This window comes from Amphibalanus amphitrite, unplaced genomic scaffold (genome assembly GCF_019059575.1).
Source record: "Amphibalanus amphitrite isolate SeventyFive unplaced genomic scaffold, NRLGWU_Aamphi_draft 000398F_arrow, whole genome shotgun sequence".
In the NCBI taxonomy this organism is placed as follows: domain Eukaryota; kingdom Metazoa; phylum Arthropoda; class Thecostraca; order Balanomorpha; family Balanidae; genus Amphibalanus; species Amphibalanus amphitrite.
In genome coordinates, this window is record NW_024881892.1 from 171,491 (window position 1) to 188,924 (window position 17,434).

Sequence of the window (17,434 nt, forward strand, 5' to 3'; positions counted from 1 at the left end):
TTTGAAATATGATTTTATGTAAAAAAATTGATATGAAAAAGCCGTCTTATAAGTTATGACCCCATTTCACCACACGCAAGTGGCAGAAATGACAATGACCAGCTGACGCATTTTTCTTGGCCGAAGTCAGAGCGCGCAGCCCGACGCACCACCACCACACCACAAAGTATGAGCAGAAGCCGCGCCCAAAGCCAGGGCCCCGGTAACGTGAGGTAGCCGAGTCGGGGCAGCGTGCGCTGACCCAAGCCGGGGCCGCAGCTTTGGGCGCGGTCTACCGCATCCCTGCGGGCAGCCCCGGGCTATCACATGACACCGGGAGGACGCGCGGCTCCGGCTTGGGTCAGCGCACGTTGCCCTGACTCGGCTACCTCACGTTACCGGGGCCCTGGCTTTGGGCGTGGTCTACCGCACCACGTAACAGGCGTGTTCGAAACCGCAGGAGCTGATGATGAACGGGTTTGTCGAAACTTGATTGGATGAGCATATCGGTAATAGCGATTTCAGTGTGTGCATTTATTGTTCATAGTGGTGTGAAATGTGGTTGGGGTACGACCGACAACCCGTCGGGGCGAATTTCGCACTGGGGTACTCAAAATTTGAAGAATTTAAGACGTTTCCATGAGTTTTGAAGGTATGGATAAGTTCTAAAAATCCGGTTCTCCTTATCTGGGCCATTAACTCCATACGGTCCAAGAAAGCTGGCACACTACCTTTAAGCCAATGGGCAAAATGAAAAAATGCGTTCCACGGCAGATTGCTCGAAAACGATCCAAACGACCCCCCATTTTCTTACATGCAGATCAACCACCATTCGGTGCACTACCCATGGGTATGTCGCAAAGTGGCCGGAAAAGTCCAGAACCACGTGCCACGTGCCGTTGAAAATGACCCTGCACACCGGAAATTGGGACTTTTGGTCATTTCGGCGCACCCATGATGCATACTATGGCGTGGGTGACCAAACAATGGGTGTCATCCGGTCGGCAACTGTTTAAGGTGTCGTCCAGTGGGCCAAAGTGGTAGTTTCAAACTTTTGGGATCCACCATTCTGGGGATTCTTTTTGACAATATACTTACGTTTCTTGGCGCAATGTTCATTCCACCCAGCCGGTCGTCAATGCGTTAGATGACCCAAATGACGATTGACCTGAAGGAAGTTGGGGGCGAGGAACACGCACGTGCCATCCGTTTTTTAATCGGGCGCTTTCATCTAGGAGATTTTTGCAGATACGTCAATGCGTTAGATGACCCAAATGACGATTGACCTGAAGGAAGTTGGGGGCGAGGAACACGCACGTGCCATCCGTTTTTAATCGGGCGCTTTCATCTAGGAGATTTTTGCAGATATCTTTTTGATTTGTGAAAATGACCAGCCTAGCGGTATGCCAGCCGCTGATAAATTATTATCTTGCTGCGGCCGGGCGCTTATTTGCGGTGTTTGCGTTTGGCGGCTGGTGGGCGACTTTTAGTCGTTTTCGGTTAGCAGTTAGCGTCGGTGCGGTGCGGGCGGTTTTATTTTTTCGGCGTTTCGGCGTTTTTTTTTCTGTGTGGTTTGCGGCGGTCGGGTGATTTTTTTGCCGTTTGCGTTGGCTTTCCGGGCGTGCGTTTTACACGTTTTGCGGTGTTTACGTTTTGCGGCGGGCGGGCGTTTTGTGTTTTTTGCGGTGTTTGTCTTTGGCGGCGGGCGGGCGGGCGGGCGATGCGGGCGGTTTTCTTTTTTTTGCGTCATTTGCGGTGTTAAATTTGTTTGCGGTTGGCGGCCGCTTTTTCGTTTTTTTTTGCGGTGCTTTTTTTTTGGGCGGCGGGCGGGCGATTTTCAGGCGTTTTGGTTGGCGGTTAGCGGGCGTGCGATGCGGGCGGTTTTATTGTTTTGCGGCGTTTTTGCGTTTTTTTATTTGCGATTTGCGGCGGGCGTTTGTTTATTTTTTGCGACCTTTGCGTTGGCGTTTCGGGCGTGCGTTTTGCGGTGTTTGCGTTTTGCGGCGGGCGGGCGTTTTTCACAATTCAAAGTTCAAACCTTCGGGCCACAGCGCTCCTCGAAAAGCGCTGCCCTCGAGTATGTAGAGCGTGACGTGTTGAGGAAATAGTGGCTAGCCTATATTTAATAACTGTTCTGACGTAGCTCAATGTTGATGTTCCATTTCTATTACATTAATTTCATGACTGCTTGACAGCACTGAATCGCTCGTCAATATACATCGAAATAATGTAAATATTATTGCGAAAAATATCGAATGTAAGCTAGAAAATGTATGAACAAGCACCAGTATCTGAAGCATGAAAACTAGCGAACCATTTTAACAACTTCGCACTCAACTTCCAAGATCAAGTCAAGGAAAGCAGTCGCCGGCCAACGTTGAATCGCTATACATAATTCCTGGTAATAGAAACATCCCAACAACAACGTTTTAACTTTGTGGAAAATTGCTCAAGTTAAGAAACTCGTTTGTAGGTACTCCCAATCTTACCACATGCCTGTTCGTCTGAGCTTGTGTCTGGTTTACAGGGTTTCACAGCATAAACAGTACGCCAGACGCGATTCAACAAAGCATAGCATGATTTTGAGAGATTTGCAGATGTAATCCAGATTTAAGTCGAATGCTACACCTGTTCATTTTTATTTCCGTCTCATGTGAATCCGGTTTAAAGCTGGTTAGCCGGCATTCCTCTGCATATACCAGTACTTGTACCAAAATCACGCCTTCGTTTGCTGATGAAACCAGGGCCTCGTTTCATAAAGCGAGTCCGTAACTTTCGGCGGCTCTTGGTCTTGTATTGCAAGTGCATGTGAAGCGATGACGTTAATTTGAATCGTTGAATCTATTTATGGTGCATGGAAGAACGAATGGAGAAGGGGAAATAAATGTATCGCTTCACATGCACTTGCAATACAAGACCAAAAACCGGCGTAAGTTACGTACTCGCTTTATGAAACGAGGCCCAGTACGCAACTCACGCATCCGTACCCACAGTTGCTGCTCAATATAAAAAACTCGCGCATAAGCCCATGAAAACTCACAATTGCAAACACTTCCCAAGGTAGGTATGCCTGAAATATTTCAAGACCATACTAACGTAGAGCTATAACATCGGCCAGCGAGACACTAAAGAATCCGTTTACGGCCACCGTAGCTGCACTTCAGCGGCTAATACGTACTGCGACGTCCACGGGTGAGGTCTGCCTGGCTCCGGCGAGGGCGGCCTTCAGCTGCGAGCCGTTGGAGCTCACTGGAGGCTCCGGCGGAGTGGAGGTGGACGGGTACGGTACTGGAGAGCTGAGCAGACCTGCGGACGGACGCGGCAGTCAGGCCAGGAGATCGGGACGGACAGCGTCTGATTAATGTGATAAGAGACACCACGTGATGAGATCCAGATAAAAGTTGTATTCGCGGATTTAGTAACATTATTTTTAACTTTTAAGCACCAACAATTTCAGAGCTGCAAAAAAAATCCTCAGCAACCATGTGAAAAGAGTCCAACTACTCTCCAGCCATAAGAGTTGAGCCCAGACGGTATCTACAGACCGCAGTCTCGAACTAATCACCCTGTGACGACCCGGGCCGGGGCCCAACTACTCTCCAGCCTAAGAGCTGAGCCCGGACGGCAGCGGCAGTCCCTGTCCCCACCCTGTGACGACCCGGGCCGGGGTCCAACTACTCTCCAGTCTAAGAGCTCAGCCCGGACGGCAGCTGCAGTCCCTGTCCCCACCACTCACCCTGTGATGACCCGGGCCGAGGGCTGACTGCGTGGTGCTGCATCTGACGGGGACTGAGCGAGTGCTGCTGCAGTGGAGGAGAGGCCGCCTGCAGCAGAGAGCCGTGCCCGTTCTCCGGGGACTGGTACTGTCCGCCGTCCTCCGCGGACGGATAGCCTCCTGCAGGGCTGTCCTCCGTCTGAGGAACAGGGGGATATTATAAGGTCAGAGGGGTAACTCGGTAAGGTGTCCTCCGGCCGGGCTGTCCTCCGTCTGAGGAACAGGGGGCATTATAAGGTCAGAGGGATAACTCGGTAATGGGTGTCCTCCCGCCGGGCTGTCCTCCGTCTGAGGAACAGGGGGCATTATAAGGTCAGAGGGATAACTCGGTAATGGGTGTCCTCCCGCCGGGCTGTCCTCCGTCTGAGGAACAGGGGGCATTATAAGGTCAGAGGGATAACTCGGTAATGGGTGTCCTCCCGCCGGGCTGTCCTCCGTCTGAGGAACAGGGGGCATTATAAGGTCAGAGGGATAACTCGGTAATGGGTGTCCTCCCGCCGGGCTGTCCTCCGTCTGAGGAACAGGGAACATAAGGTCAGAGGGATAACTCGGTAATGGGTGTCCTCCGGCCGGGCTGTCCTCCGTCTGAGGAACGGGGACATTATAAGGTCAGGGGGATAACTCGGTAATGGGTGTCCTCCTGCCGGGCTGTCCTCCGTCTGAGGAACAGGGGGACATTATAAGGTCAGAGGGGTAACTCGGTAATGGGTGTCCTCCTGCCGGGCTGTCCTTCTTCTGAAGAACGGGGGAATACGGTTAGATAAGTCACAGGGAGGAGGAGATATATTCCATTCATCCTTCTCATTTCTAGACTATCATCCACGTCAGTGCAAGTGATGGACGGTTAAATGCGCTGTACGGATAGGCATGTTTCTCTTAGGGCGTAAAGTCAGATTGTGAATGTTGGAGTAGACGGTCTCGTTATCATTGCACGTTACGTACCAACAACCGACCATACAATGATTTGCCGCCTTTTCAATGTCACGAACCATAGGTAACGACTATCTATAATCATGATCTTGTTTGCGCCCACTGCTATGACTGATATGACCTGATATGATTCCTGTGAACTTTCGGCGCTCTTCGGGATTTCCTGACCGCACCATACGGACACGATACGGTCTCGGCAGACCTACCAGCTCCTACACAAGATAGAGCAGCAATGATATCCCGCATTCGTCCGCTCCATCTGGTTGTTATCCTAAATCAGCCAGACTGCCAGACCTAGTATCAGACTCTACAAATACCCCACAGCCCTATACCAGAAGTTTAGCCACCGATAGAAACATAAACAAACTGATCTCCAGCCGTGTGGCACGCCTCGCCCAGGCTCATCAGTGGGAGACTGGAGGCAGACGCTCTGGGCAGACGGGCAGGCCTCGGGCCGGCCGGGCGCACGACGAGCCCGCTCATGGCACCCAAGGTCGCCAGGCTGCAGGCGTTCCACTAATGTGACGTCATAGGATGAGCGGTGGCCACCAATCAGCGTCAAGACACGGCCCATTTGACGTCATCCACCAAACAGCTGCCAATCAGGCACGTCAAACGACCGCAGTGACGCAGTAAGCATGTGCGGTGGACACTGATGCATGCTGCCGCATTGTCCGACAATGTAGTACGACGTCAATATGGTGACTTATGACGTCATCACGAGCAGTCAGCAGCTGCTGCGCAGATTAACCCAGCTCGGGCGGCCGATGACGTCACAGCCGAGCTGGTCAGTCCGGGGGATGGGGTACATACAGGTAGAGAGCGATAGAGGGTCTCTGACGGCTTCAATTGGGCTCCACGCGAGGATGAGCGCCTGGGTAAGAACTCTCATGACCGGGCAATGGGCATAGATTAAAAAAGTACTCCCCGCATTATGTAGGCATACCAGTACCTACCTACTGAGTGTGTGTATTCGTCGTAAAAGGCACCAACCTAACCCTACAAATCTGAAAATAGCATATTGGTATAGGTACTCACGATATACCCGTGTCGCTATGAAAAAGAATGCAGACATAAGTTGTTGCATGGCATGTCCTGATAGGTAACTGTTGTGACAACGACCATTCTGGGGCAGCCTTGCGTTTTTGCTTGTTATTTATCAGTACCTATATCAACTCTCACCAGCAAAAGCAAATGAAAGTCTGAAGCAGGAATGTTGTTCTATTTTCAGGCTTTAGAAGACTTATAACGTTGAATGCACACGCCGGTACCTACCTATACGTCTATTTCGATAGCAACGTTCACTTATTTATGGTTTACAAGAGCCTTCATGGTTAAACTCGTTCCTAACTCGTACCTGATGTAATGGTCATAGGTATATCGAGGAAGCATTGATAATTAATGTGTTTAAAGAGAACATCAACAATATCTAGTGTTGAACAACTGCGTTGTCTTAATAAAAGAACAGCATACGTTAATTACCTAAAAATGTCATTTGAATACAAGATGTCTAAATTTCAACTGAAAGCTTCCACTTCGACAGTTCTATGCTGGGCATCCGCTGCGAACTGCTTGCTGAATTGATAACTACCGTCAAAACATAACTTTAGTTGACTGCCGTCAAGTTTATTACTTGCGTATGAATTACGTCATGCAATTGATGTAATACGAATATCCCAATTTCCTGTTCTGTTGCATATCCAATTGTGCATTGATATATTAATAGTCCAAAAGCTCCGACCTGAACAGCCCTGGCTTTGTTTAGGACAGTCAGGTCAAGACAACCAGCAGGGCAAAGACAAAGTTCCGTCCGGCCCAGACATGACTGGGTAATTCTTGTTTATTTTACATTAGACACAAACATATGCAGCGTCTAATCGACTTGTTTATTCGTAATGTCATGTTAGTCTGATCAGAAGAAGCAATCTGTTCGTCTGTGCTGACTTCCTTTCAAGTTAATGGATTTTTTTAGTCAACCCTTCCTCCCCCCCCCCCCGAAGTTGATTTCACAGCCAAGCTTAAAATCCAAAAGGACTTCTAGAAAAAGGAACAAACTTGTGTGTGTGATACGTTCAATCAAGCTGCGCCCCCATACCAATGCCAGTCTCTAATTCGCCCTTTTATCACCATCTTCACTCCGTCCAATCAGCAGTGACGACCTCAGACCACTGATCTGAGACCATCTCAGATTAGCCTCTCCATCAGCGGCAGGCGTCTCCGCAGCTGGACGCGTCACCGGCAGCGCGGCACACGTCACCGTCACGTCTGTGGTGACACATGCGTCACGGGGAAGTCACCGGCGGCCGGAGGTGCCATATCCGCAGTGACGGCCACCTCCGCGAGCCCTCCCCGCTGGCGGATGCTGAGTGGGACCGCAGTGAGCAGAAAGGGGAAGATAGTGGCGTCAGGCGCCCGCGTCGCCAGCGACGCAATCAGGTCGCGTATCGAGAGACACATGAGCTGAGTGGCGAGGAACTGTCGCGACTCGCGGCCGTACCCGTGTTGTGATGCTGAGCTAGTGAAGGCTGGGGGACTGTATCTCACAGAGCGTTGTGAGATTGTAATGCTGACGAGACTTCCATTGTGATATAGGCGTTCGAGTGGGTTTGATGTGTCGAGTGGCATTTTTCCGTGCAAGGTAGCATTGATATGGCTTCGGGAAAAGGTGTGATTGCAAATGAAATGAAAGGGATGTTTTGTTAGACATTTACGAGCATCAAAAGGATAATGATAAAGTTTAAATAAAATATAAAATGCCTCAAAAAATGTCATCTCTCCTAAAGTCAGTAACACCAGAGTAATTGTCACGGAGCCTGTTCCGCGTCTATTACCTGTTCGAGCACCAAATGGCACAGCAGCCTCAGCCGAGTCTGAACGTCACCGCCGGAACCCGCATCTGGGTTCAAAACGCCCGCCTGCACGTGCAGGTGAATCCTCAAAAGATAACAGGTGCTAGGTGTCCAGAGACTGCGCAGCATATCTGCGCAGTACCATTGTTATCTTCACTCGGTGTGAATTCCGTTAGCTGGTCTCACCAAGTGATGACCAATCACAGTGATGTCATCGATAATAAGGCGAAACAAGTTGGGCTCATCAATGAAAAAAGTGACGCAAAGAACTAACTAGGATCGCGATTGCGGATAATCGCTGTAGCTGGTCTAAGCATCCAGTCAAGTCGCAAGCGTGATCACTATCTGCCACTCGTAAATCACGCTCCCTTGGAACGGGACAAACACTCCCACGCAATTCGGCTTGAACAGTGACCGACGGTGGAGTGAGTTTCCTTCACTCACGACCTGTGCAATGCGCAGCAGAGTTGCTGTACTAGCTCTCCTAACGATCATGGAGTCCCACTTCGATTTGCATGATCTCAGGCCATGTTTCATCCGTCCTCTCTCGCGCAGAGCGCGGGGAGAGAGCTCTTGCATCACTCGTCGACCGTCGAGAGGTATATTGGCCGCCGGAATGAACATCAGAGTTCGACTTATCAGTCGCACTCAGTCGCAGCATCAGTCACATTCAGTCGTGGTATCAGTTGCATCCAGTCGTAATATCAGTCACATTCAGTCTGGACAGTCGGACAGCTCGTCAGCTGCAGGCGTTCCCACAGAGCCGACTCCATCAGCCGTGCGCTCAACAGCCCCACTGTGTGTATATTTGTACGGCCTCCCCCAGCGAGATGGTATAGGTCAGCTAATCTGACTATTTATAACTCCGAATGCAGCAGGCTCGTGCTGAAATGACTTTCCAGAAGTACAAATGAGGAATGTAGGGAATCAGTACAGATGCATCCCCTACATCTCATTGCATCTCTACCAACTTCTGAGACTTCAGCTAACTGATTTTTCCAGCCTGTCAAGGTCCGTTCACCACCCAATAAAGCTAGGTTCCCACTGACTGTGTCCCCTCGCTCTTACACTGTTGAGGTCGGGACGCATCAGGCGTAGGAAGTTAGTTCACCAATAAAGCCCAGTTTCCACCAACTGCGTCCCCCGTGATCTCACCCTGTTGAGGCCGGGGTGCATCAGGCGCTGGTAGTGGTTGTACTTGGCCGCTGGCGGCTCCTGCTGCACCGGAGCCGGAAAGTCCTCCGGCTCCGGACTGTCGGCGCCCGCCAGACCGTCGTTCTTGTGCTCCTTCTTGCTCAGCGCCTGCCGACAAACGTCAGAGAGAGGTTAAAGAATACAATGCAGGTGAAGACTCTCGGAAATGTCACAAGCGACAGAAGGTTTCAAACTTCCACAATAAAAGAAAAAAATCGGTACCTAATCCATGAGGAAGAAAAACTGATCAAAAAATGTTTTCATGAGAGAAAATGTTTTCAAAATTCGGAAATCTACGAAAACGCTGGTCAGTCCAATTGACTTGTGTTGCAAGGCTCCTCGTTGATCATTATTTTGGCATCCAGCATCTGCGAAGAGATTCGGTATTGGACGCATAATGTTTTTTTTTTAATTCTACCAAACAATACATATAGCTAATTAGAGAGTGCGTGACACTAGATCCCGATTCAACGGTTGCGATCCCATCCAGCATCTAGCATTAACAGTAGGCATCAACTTTTCCACTCAGTTATATAACGGCCGGCAGTGGTGCTGCCATCCCGTCTGCCAACAAGGGCCCCATTGGCAGCGGCCGGTGGCTGTGTCAAACGGCCCCGGCCCGGTCCTTGTCAGGTCGTGCTTGTCAGCTGCATGCAGCGCCGTGTGAGGCAGGGCCCGGAGGTCGGACAGGCGTGGGCGGAGCCCAACGACCTTTGGTCGGCGCTCGCTGTTACCATATGCGAGACGGCTTCCGATGACAGCCGCATGTTTTTACAGACAGAGCCGATGCCATGCACTGGCTCTACTTAAAATAGAGCAAGTCGTTCGGGTCAGTGAGGAGAAAATGTTGAATGATTGATGACAGGCTGCTGAGGCAGTCAATGTTTATTCATAGTTGAAAAGAGCATATACAATCCATGAAGTTATTTGCGGACTTGAAAATTAAATAGAATAATTCAGAATACAGATATGACCTGTAGAGTGCAGTGGAAATGGCGTATAGGTATTGAATTGAGAGCCGTCTCCAGCTTCAGCGAAGCGACCGGCTACTAATAAGAAAAAAAAAAACAATTTCATATTTTCATTTTTGAGTGTTATTGAACACAGCATACTCGCACAATACGTTTAATTTCAAATATGAATATGTCTGAAGTTGTCAACGATACACGATCGACAACAGTCACCATTTCGGCAGCCACGTCACCACGAAAACGGCACGTAAATGTCAGCAACGTCAGCCGAATGTTCCTAGAACCGACAGAATCAACTCACAAGCTGGTCCATCGCCGTGGTAGGTATTTTATTTATTGCTGGATGTTGTGTTCATATTTCATCTGGCATTACCGGCGAATGGTAGGTGGTACTGATGGCCAAACGGCTAAGCTTATTGTCAAACAGGCACCAGGCGGTTGGTTCTAATGGCATGTGCCGAAGGAGGTCCTGTCTGTCATCTGGGTGATAAATGTTATTAGCCAATCAATGTGATGGCCGCATAAAATGGCATGGGGGCCCTAACATAATTCAGAAATAAGCAAAGGTGAAGAACCGAACTATCTTTTACCGGCATCGGTGTCATAGCGTACTTATATGTTGACAAAACATGTCATTCGCTGGTGCAATGGCATTGCACGAAGAATCAACAAGTCTTAAATGCCTACCTTTGCGGGTACTCCACTAGCCCAGCTTCATGTCACTTATTTTTGTCTATATAAAGGAATAAGGATATAACTACGCAGTGCGTAAACTACCTCTAGGTGTCTCTGATGAGATACTTCGTGATGAGTTTTGTGATGAGGTTTTGACGAGACTTGCCTTTCCCATCACATAAGTTCAGAACATATGCTTATCCCGCGACCGCCTGGGAGGGGGTCGGATCCGACCCCCCCCCCTCCGTTTTTCTCGAATAACTCATGAACCGCTTACGCTATCAACTTGAAACTTGGCATACCTTCTCCCCCATCAATTTGACGTCTCCTGTGTAATTTTTAAGAAAATTTTCCAATTTTTTTAGATATATCGATTTTAGTGATGTAAAGTGGTCAATGTTTGAAAAATCGCCAAAAATCAAGGTTTAAAGCAAATTGCAAATTAATAACGTGAGTAGACGCAGCTCAACGAGTTCTTCAAAATGGCTATCTCGGATGTTCCATAAAATGCGTGTTTCACCCCTAAAACTTCAAAAAACTGTATTTTTTGGAAAACAGCTAATAAAATTGAGAACTTCCAAAATCCAAAAACCGGAATATATGGTATAGAGCTCTATTAGAACATTAGATGTCCCAAATTTCAGCTTTCTGACTTGAATTTTGACCCCCAAATTGTAAAAAATAGCTCCAACATGCATAGGGCATGGTGACGTCATAAGCATTTTCGTGAATTAGAGACACTTCTGAACACCGAATGTAAAAACAAATGGCACCACTAGATTCCTGGGACAAAGCTCGTCTAGAAAAGTGCATTTTCATGTCAAAAATAAAAAGTTGAAAAATTGACTTTTTCTTAGCCCTCGTTTAGTTATGTATGGTATAAACGATTTTTATGCTTTCAATGCACTCTTATCACCAGCACAGTGACCTGGGGATTACATATAAACATTACCATCGGATTCGTTGTGAAAAATAAGCCATAAAACATGTGTCGCACGCCCATGTAGCAGAAAGCGAAAAGCGTGACTTTTCGTGACCTGACCTGACCTTGACCCGTACTTAGTATGACCCCTATACGCACATGGTACCTTCAATAGGTCTTTGAGGTCATTTTTGGTGAGTTTCGAGCAGCAGCTATCGATCCCGCTGTCCGTAAGCCTAATCATGCAAAACCCCAGAATTTGACCTTTTGACCTGACCTTGACCCGAAAGTTGACCTCAATCTTAAAATCTTAAGAGTGCTTTGGGAAGGTCTCGTAGAGACCTTTCGAACGCCGCCCCGTGGGGCTCGATACGACCATCTCGACCATTGGTTCTCGAGATAACAGGGGGGTCGGATCCGACCCCCCAGGCTGTCGTGGGTACGAAAATAGCCCAGGCGGTGCCGGGTTATGTTCTGTGATGTGAAATTGATGTGTGATGTGAAATTTCGCTATGTTGCGTTATGATTTGCAAAATGAAATACAATGCAGTGTAGTAGGGATTAATTTAGCTGCTGAAGTACCAACTGCTTTGATAACTGCTGTCATATTATCACCGTGTCACTGTCTACTGTCAATACTAAAACCTTCTCAAAAGAATCCATTCATTGCTGCTCAGCACGCACAAGTCACACTCACAGGCCATATATCGTCGAATGGACCGCTTGAACCAGGTCGATCACGTGCGGCATCAACAAAATCTGTTCAGTTTGCCATATAAGATGTTTGAAACATAAATGAAGAAACTGTGTCACATTAAGATATTTGAATCGATACCCTGACGCCGGACAATGTCGGATCCCTAACGTCCAAGGCATCTATAAAAGCAGCGTCCCCTGCGCCCAATTGCTACGACCTCCTTGAGGCCGCGTGTATTGTGCATTCTGCGCGGACATTGAACACGACAGGCTCGGCGTTTTTTTCATAGTTTCAATTGCAACTGCCAATCTAGATACATTATTAAACAAAGTAATGATTGTACTTACAATGCATAATCTAGCTCCTGGATCATGTGCATCCATGTTCGATGTGGCATACCAAGTTTCCTTTTGGCTTTTACAGCCACCCGTGACTTGTCAGTTACCTCCTAACAGCACTGGTCTGTTGACCGCCGGACTTAATATAGATATTAATTGGTTTGCGTGTACGGAGGTTTCAGTTATGTAAGGACAATTCTAGCAACACAACAGGTAAACCAACGTTTGCTGATTGAGGAAAAGAATATGATCTTGCGTTCGCTTTTCAGCCCAGTGTCAATGCCGACTTTGGCTGCTGAATTTACCATCGTGTTTTCGTAACGTTAAAAACAGCTCCGCGTTGTAATTGCTGATGTTAAATATTACCCAGAAATTATGGGAGGCCGTCTGAGGCATTTCATATTCCGCACACATGCAATTTTGCTAATTTCCCTAATTTTGCTACTTACCGGGCAGTAGCCGGGCGCTAGCACCGGTTGTCATGAATCATAGCAGGGAGCTGTGGCGACCGCCATTACCGAGAGTAACACCCTCCGCTCATAATGGCATCCGAGTGACGGCGAAAGCCGGCGACTCTGATCCGGTTCCTGTTCTAACCGCTGCACAGCACTTCATGTCATCGGGTCCGTCCGTCCGTCCGTCCGTCCGTCCGTCCGTCCGTCCGTCCGTCCGTCCGTCCGTCCGTCTGTCCGTCTGTCCGACTGTCCGTCTGTCTGTCTGTCTGTCTGTCTGTCTGTCTGTCTGTCTGTCTGTCTGTCTGTCTGGCTGTCTGTCTGTCTGTCTGTCTGTCTGTCTGTCTGTATATATATATATATATATATATATATATATATATATATATATATATATATATATATATATATATATATATATATATATAGAAACTTGTATATATATATATATATATATATATATATATATATATATATATATATATATATATTATGTACATGTATCTTTCAATATCCTACAAAAAGTAACTTTTTTAGGTGCGTTGAATCGGTCTCAGTTAGAGATTTAACCCAACTATTTCTGGTTGGAGGGATAACCAGCTGCCCAGTCGCTGCAGGAATTCGGTGTCGAAATGCCCCCACTAACGCTCACTGGCGCAGTATTTGATGCTTTGGTGGCGTACGTGGTCCGATGTTGAGTTCTAAATATTCAGTAATTATCTATGGTTCATTTGTTTCCCTGCTAAGTGTTAAAGTTTTTCCCAATTGCTAGCAGATTGTTAAGAACATTCAACAAAACAATTTGTTTTGCTGATTGTTCTTAGTCAAGGCAGCTGCTATACACGGTAAATTACTCATATTTTGAAAACGCCCGGCATTAGTACTCCAATTGTTTGACCAGTGACCATCCTATCACTGCAGATGTGTTATGCCGGGCCGGCCGTCGACTCCATTTCACGTTTTGCAGACTTATCCCGGTTCGGTCTGCGCTCACGCGCTCCCTGGTGGCCGAGCTGTCGACCTGTGACGCAATTCCGACTGTATAGCCGACAGTGCAGCTGACCGCTCTGTGCAGGCTCAGCCCGCTCGACTGCAACGGGTCTCTGCCGTAACTGGTCGGTGGTCGCCATCCGCACGGTGCTGCGCGGCGCGGGGGCACGTGATTCGCGCGTGGGGAGGGGCGGGGAGGGCCGGGGGGGGGGCCGACGACGGCCCGACGACGACCGCCGGCAAGGCCGACAGTCTGACACGGGCTCAGCTGAACAGGGGTGATAGGTCAGCCTCAGGGGCTGCCGCGGCCGGCCGCCCGACGAGCGCCGAGCACCGGGCGGTGTTGCGGAGAGAAACAGAAGGTCGCGCAGATCGGGTTATCCATCGAAGGCCCGTGGCTGCACAACTCGTGAGGTTTTGTACCACCGTCCAGGCGCATCCGATCGCAGGTTCGTTCTTGCGATCTCAGCATCCTCGGATATATATCCTCGTTTCGGCATATTGGTTCCAAAGATAAAAAGCATGTTTATATCTTACGATCGTATGTCCAAGCATTTCGAATGCATGGTGGCCTGCATTGAATCCGGCTCGACCCTGCCAGTACATACTTTATAATTGAATATTTGCCTTAACGGCATTCCAATTCCTGATTTAATGACCGGCATAAAACATGGAATTGGCCCTTATTGGTTTCAAGTTTCTCATGAATCAGTCAATGAGGCTATGAAGATATGTCGCATGCATGACACATTCTATCCTTGGAGTATTTTAACGTCCACTGAGCTGAAAGTGAGAACTGCAATGAAAACTTAGCATAGTCGACACTTTTTATTGTTGCATCTTGCTGAATATAATACTCACCACTTAGTGCCGCAGCTGAGCTTTTAAAAAAGTTACGTTGGGAAAGCAAAAATCACCGTTCCGTGCTTCTATCCTCAGGATACTGAAATCCTTCTCCTCCGGCCACGCCGCAACCCCCTCCGGGCTAGACAGGCAACTTTATCTCATGCGGGCTGCTCCCTTGGAGCGGCACCGCTGCTCCCGAGGGAGCGCACCCCGTAGCCGGGTGCAGTGAGTGCCTTGGGGCTGGGTGGCCTGTCCTCTGGACGGGCTCAGCCCCGGCGACTCACTAGGGTGCCTGTCCAGACCAATGTCTTCCCTTATATCCTATCATCCTCCTGGCTCTGAAATGGTCTCATTGGACCGAAAGGGCCTAACCCAACAAAACAAACAAACAAACAAAAGCCAAAAGCGGCATGGGACATGTCAGCTAATTGGTTTTATTGGCAAACTCGACCTCGTGGGTGGGTACAAGATTATTAAAGCGGTGGGCGAGAACGTGGACTGCAGTTTTCATACGAACGCTTTAATCGGATTGCTTGACGGAAAAGGCTTCTATCCGTTCATGTTGCTGATATTTGTGGAAAGATAAATTAAGATTTTCCCGGTACGTGTATCTGTTTTAACAAACATATCAACCAAACCGTGCCGGATGCTGCTGAGTGCACTGCGCACATCAGTGCACCACTGTGCAGAGGCGACACTTTGGCACCACCGTATGGACCGGTACTGGCGCGCAGTTGCCACCACAGTGCCAAAACGGCCAGTTTTGGGTTTAGCCGCCCATGATATCACCATCATTTTGTGACTGGGACGTTCGGGAACCTGTCACATTCCGTCCTATACCATTAATCTCGCCGAAACCTGACTTTGACGTCGCGTGGTGTCTGGCGACTGGCGGTGTCAATGGGTACATGGGCATCGCTAGCTTAGCATAATAGCTTGTGACTTTCATGATGGTTATGAATATTATGTTTGTTTTTTTGTGCTTTCCGAGACGGCAAACATACTCGTAATATTTTGGACTGAGAGGCTGAAGTGATATATAAACATAAAACAAAACAGTTCTTGAAAGTAGTAAGAAACTAAACTGCATCTAAAAATCAATCTAACTTTATTCAAATTCCACAGGTACCTATACAGGAAAATTTTGGTTCATATGTTGAGTAATATTGCGCTATTTTGTTAGATATACGCTTAGCTACTGAGACTGATAAGTTATTCGTGCAGGTACTATAGGTACCACGGATGCCTGGAATTCCAATGCGAGTTCGCGATATTCCTCCGGTTCTTAGTGAAAATGGTGACGTTCTATACGACCAGTTATCGTTCTAAGTTCTGAGTTCCGGACCGACATTGTTACATCATCTGAGGCGATCTCCTCTATTCTGCGGCAACCGGTCGACGCCATCCTCAGCAGCGACACTGTGCAGATCCGTAACTGGCTCCGGTCGCCGGTTCAACGACATCCACAGCGATAACCTAGTTAGTTAGCACTTTCTACTCATTATAGTTCAGCTAGCGCTCAAAGGCACAGGTGGGCACTGGGCAGGTGGTGTTTTAAATTTAAATATGCTTCAATGTATTTCTGACTATATCATACGGCTTTTAGTTAGCACAAGTAACATTTAGAATCGGGTATGCATTAGTATCGGGTATTTCGTTATAATTTTTATCGGGTGGCATTATATCATTGATCTATACATATTGCGTTGTAGGGGTGCCAATTTGATAATGGCAATATCCGTGAGTGTTTTTCAGGTTGAGTCAATTTCTATTCCATTTGTCATCAAAGCTCCTACTAGTTCGAACGCAGATTACCAAAATAGCTATCATCATTCAAATAATAAACGTCTTCAGCTTCTGCATAACTGGCTGTCTGTCGCAAAGTCCTCATTCTCTACGCAATGCCCCAACTAACAAATTCAAGTTCAAGTTCATTACAAGTTCATTAATAGCCGGGCCTGGAGATAGGAACTCTCACTGTGCATTGCACACTCTAGGAGCCCGCCCTGGAGTTTCCATCGGACCCACCTCCTGAATATCCTTGTTGGTGCGAGACTCGTGAGGCTCGTTGTATTCGGTGTACTTGAGCAGCACCTTGTCCATGTCTGTACTGGCATACTGGAACAGCTTGTTGGACGAGTTGAACATGATGAGAGATATCTCGCAGTCGCACAGCACACTCAGCTCGTAGGCTTTCTTCATCAGGCCGAACTTGCGCTTCGTGAATGTCACCTGACGATAAAAAACTCCGTGAAATTTGAGTAAAAGGTGGGTATGGGTGAAATGGATAATGACTGGAGAGCTCAACAAGACTTGAGTTGATGCAACGCCCTAAAATGAGTGTTGTCCGCCTGTCTAAATTTTATGATCGAGTGCCTCTTTAGACTTTGTCATTGTCTCCTATTGTTTAACTGTCATAGCATCGTATTCCTTCTTGTCATATCATTTTGCAACACGTGCTCAGTGAAACGACAATTAGATGTGTTTTCGTTTTTTAGACATTTTTTTGTATTCTATAACAGGATCCTAAGATAATATCAAAATAATAGAAAGTGGAATTCAGTTGCTAGAGCGTTGTTATTCAAAGTCGATGTTTTCAGCGAGTCGCTTAGATGATCGTTTATATTTAATAAATCAGTGACAAAACACTAAAAACAGTAAATAGCAAACCAACGCTGAGGAAACCCCGGGAGAGGGGCATCGGTCTTTTCTGAGGTCAATGTACTCTCAGCCGTGACAGATAACGATACGCTGCGGGGCGGAGCGGTTGGCCGTAATACCAGGTGACGATAGTGTTGGCAGAAGACGGGCAACGA

At 47.8% G+C, this 17,434-nt stretch overlaps 1 protein-coding gene across 1 annotated transcript in view; it reads right to left on the reverse strand.

Annotated features, from left to right (window-relative positions):
* The window catches only part of LOC122390503 (myocyte-specific enhancer factor 2B-like), a 48,213-nt gene that overhangs the window by 7,560 nt on the left and 23,219 nt on the right, over positions 1 to 17,434 (reverse strand). The window contains exons 3-6 of the mRNA XM_043383515.1: positions 16,647 to 16,850; positions 8,689 to 8,835; positions 3,716 to 3,893; positions 3,158 to 3,285 (exon numbers count right to left, since the gene is read on the reverse strand). Of these exons, the coding sequence (XP_043239450.1) occupies positions 3,158 to 3,285; positions 3,716 to 3,893; positions 8,689 to 8,835; positions 16,647 to 16,850 (657 nt within the window). The remainder of the gene's footprint in view (positions 1 to 3,157; positions 3,286 to 3,715; positions 3,894 to 8,688; positions 8,836 to 16,646; positions 16,851 to 17,434) is intronic.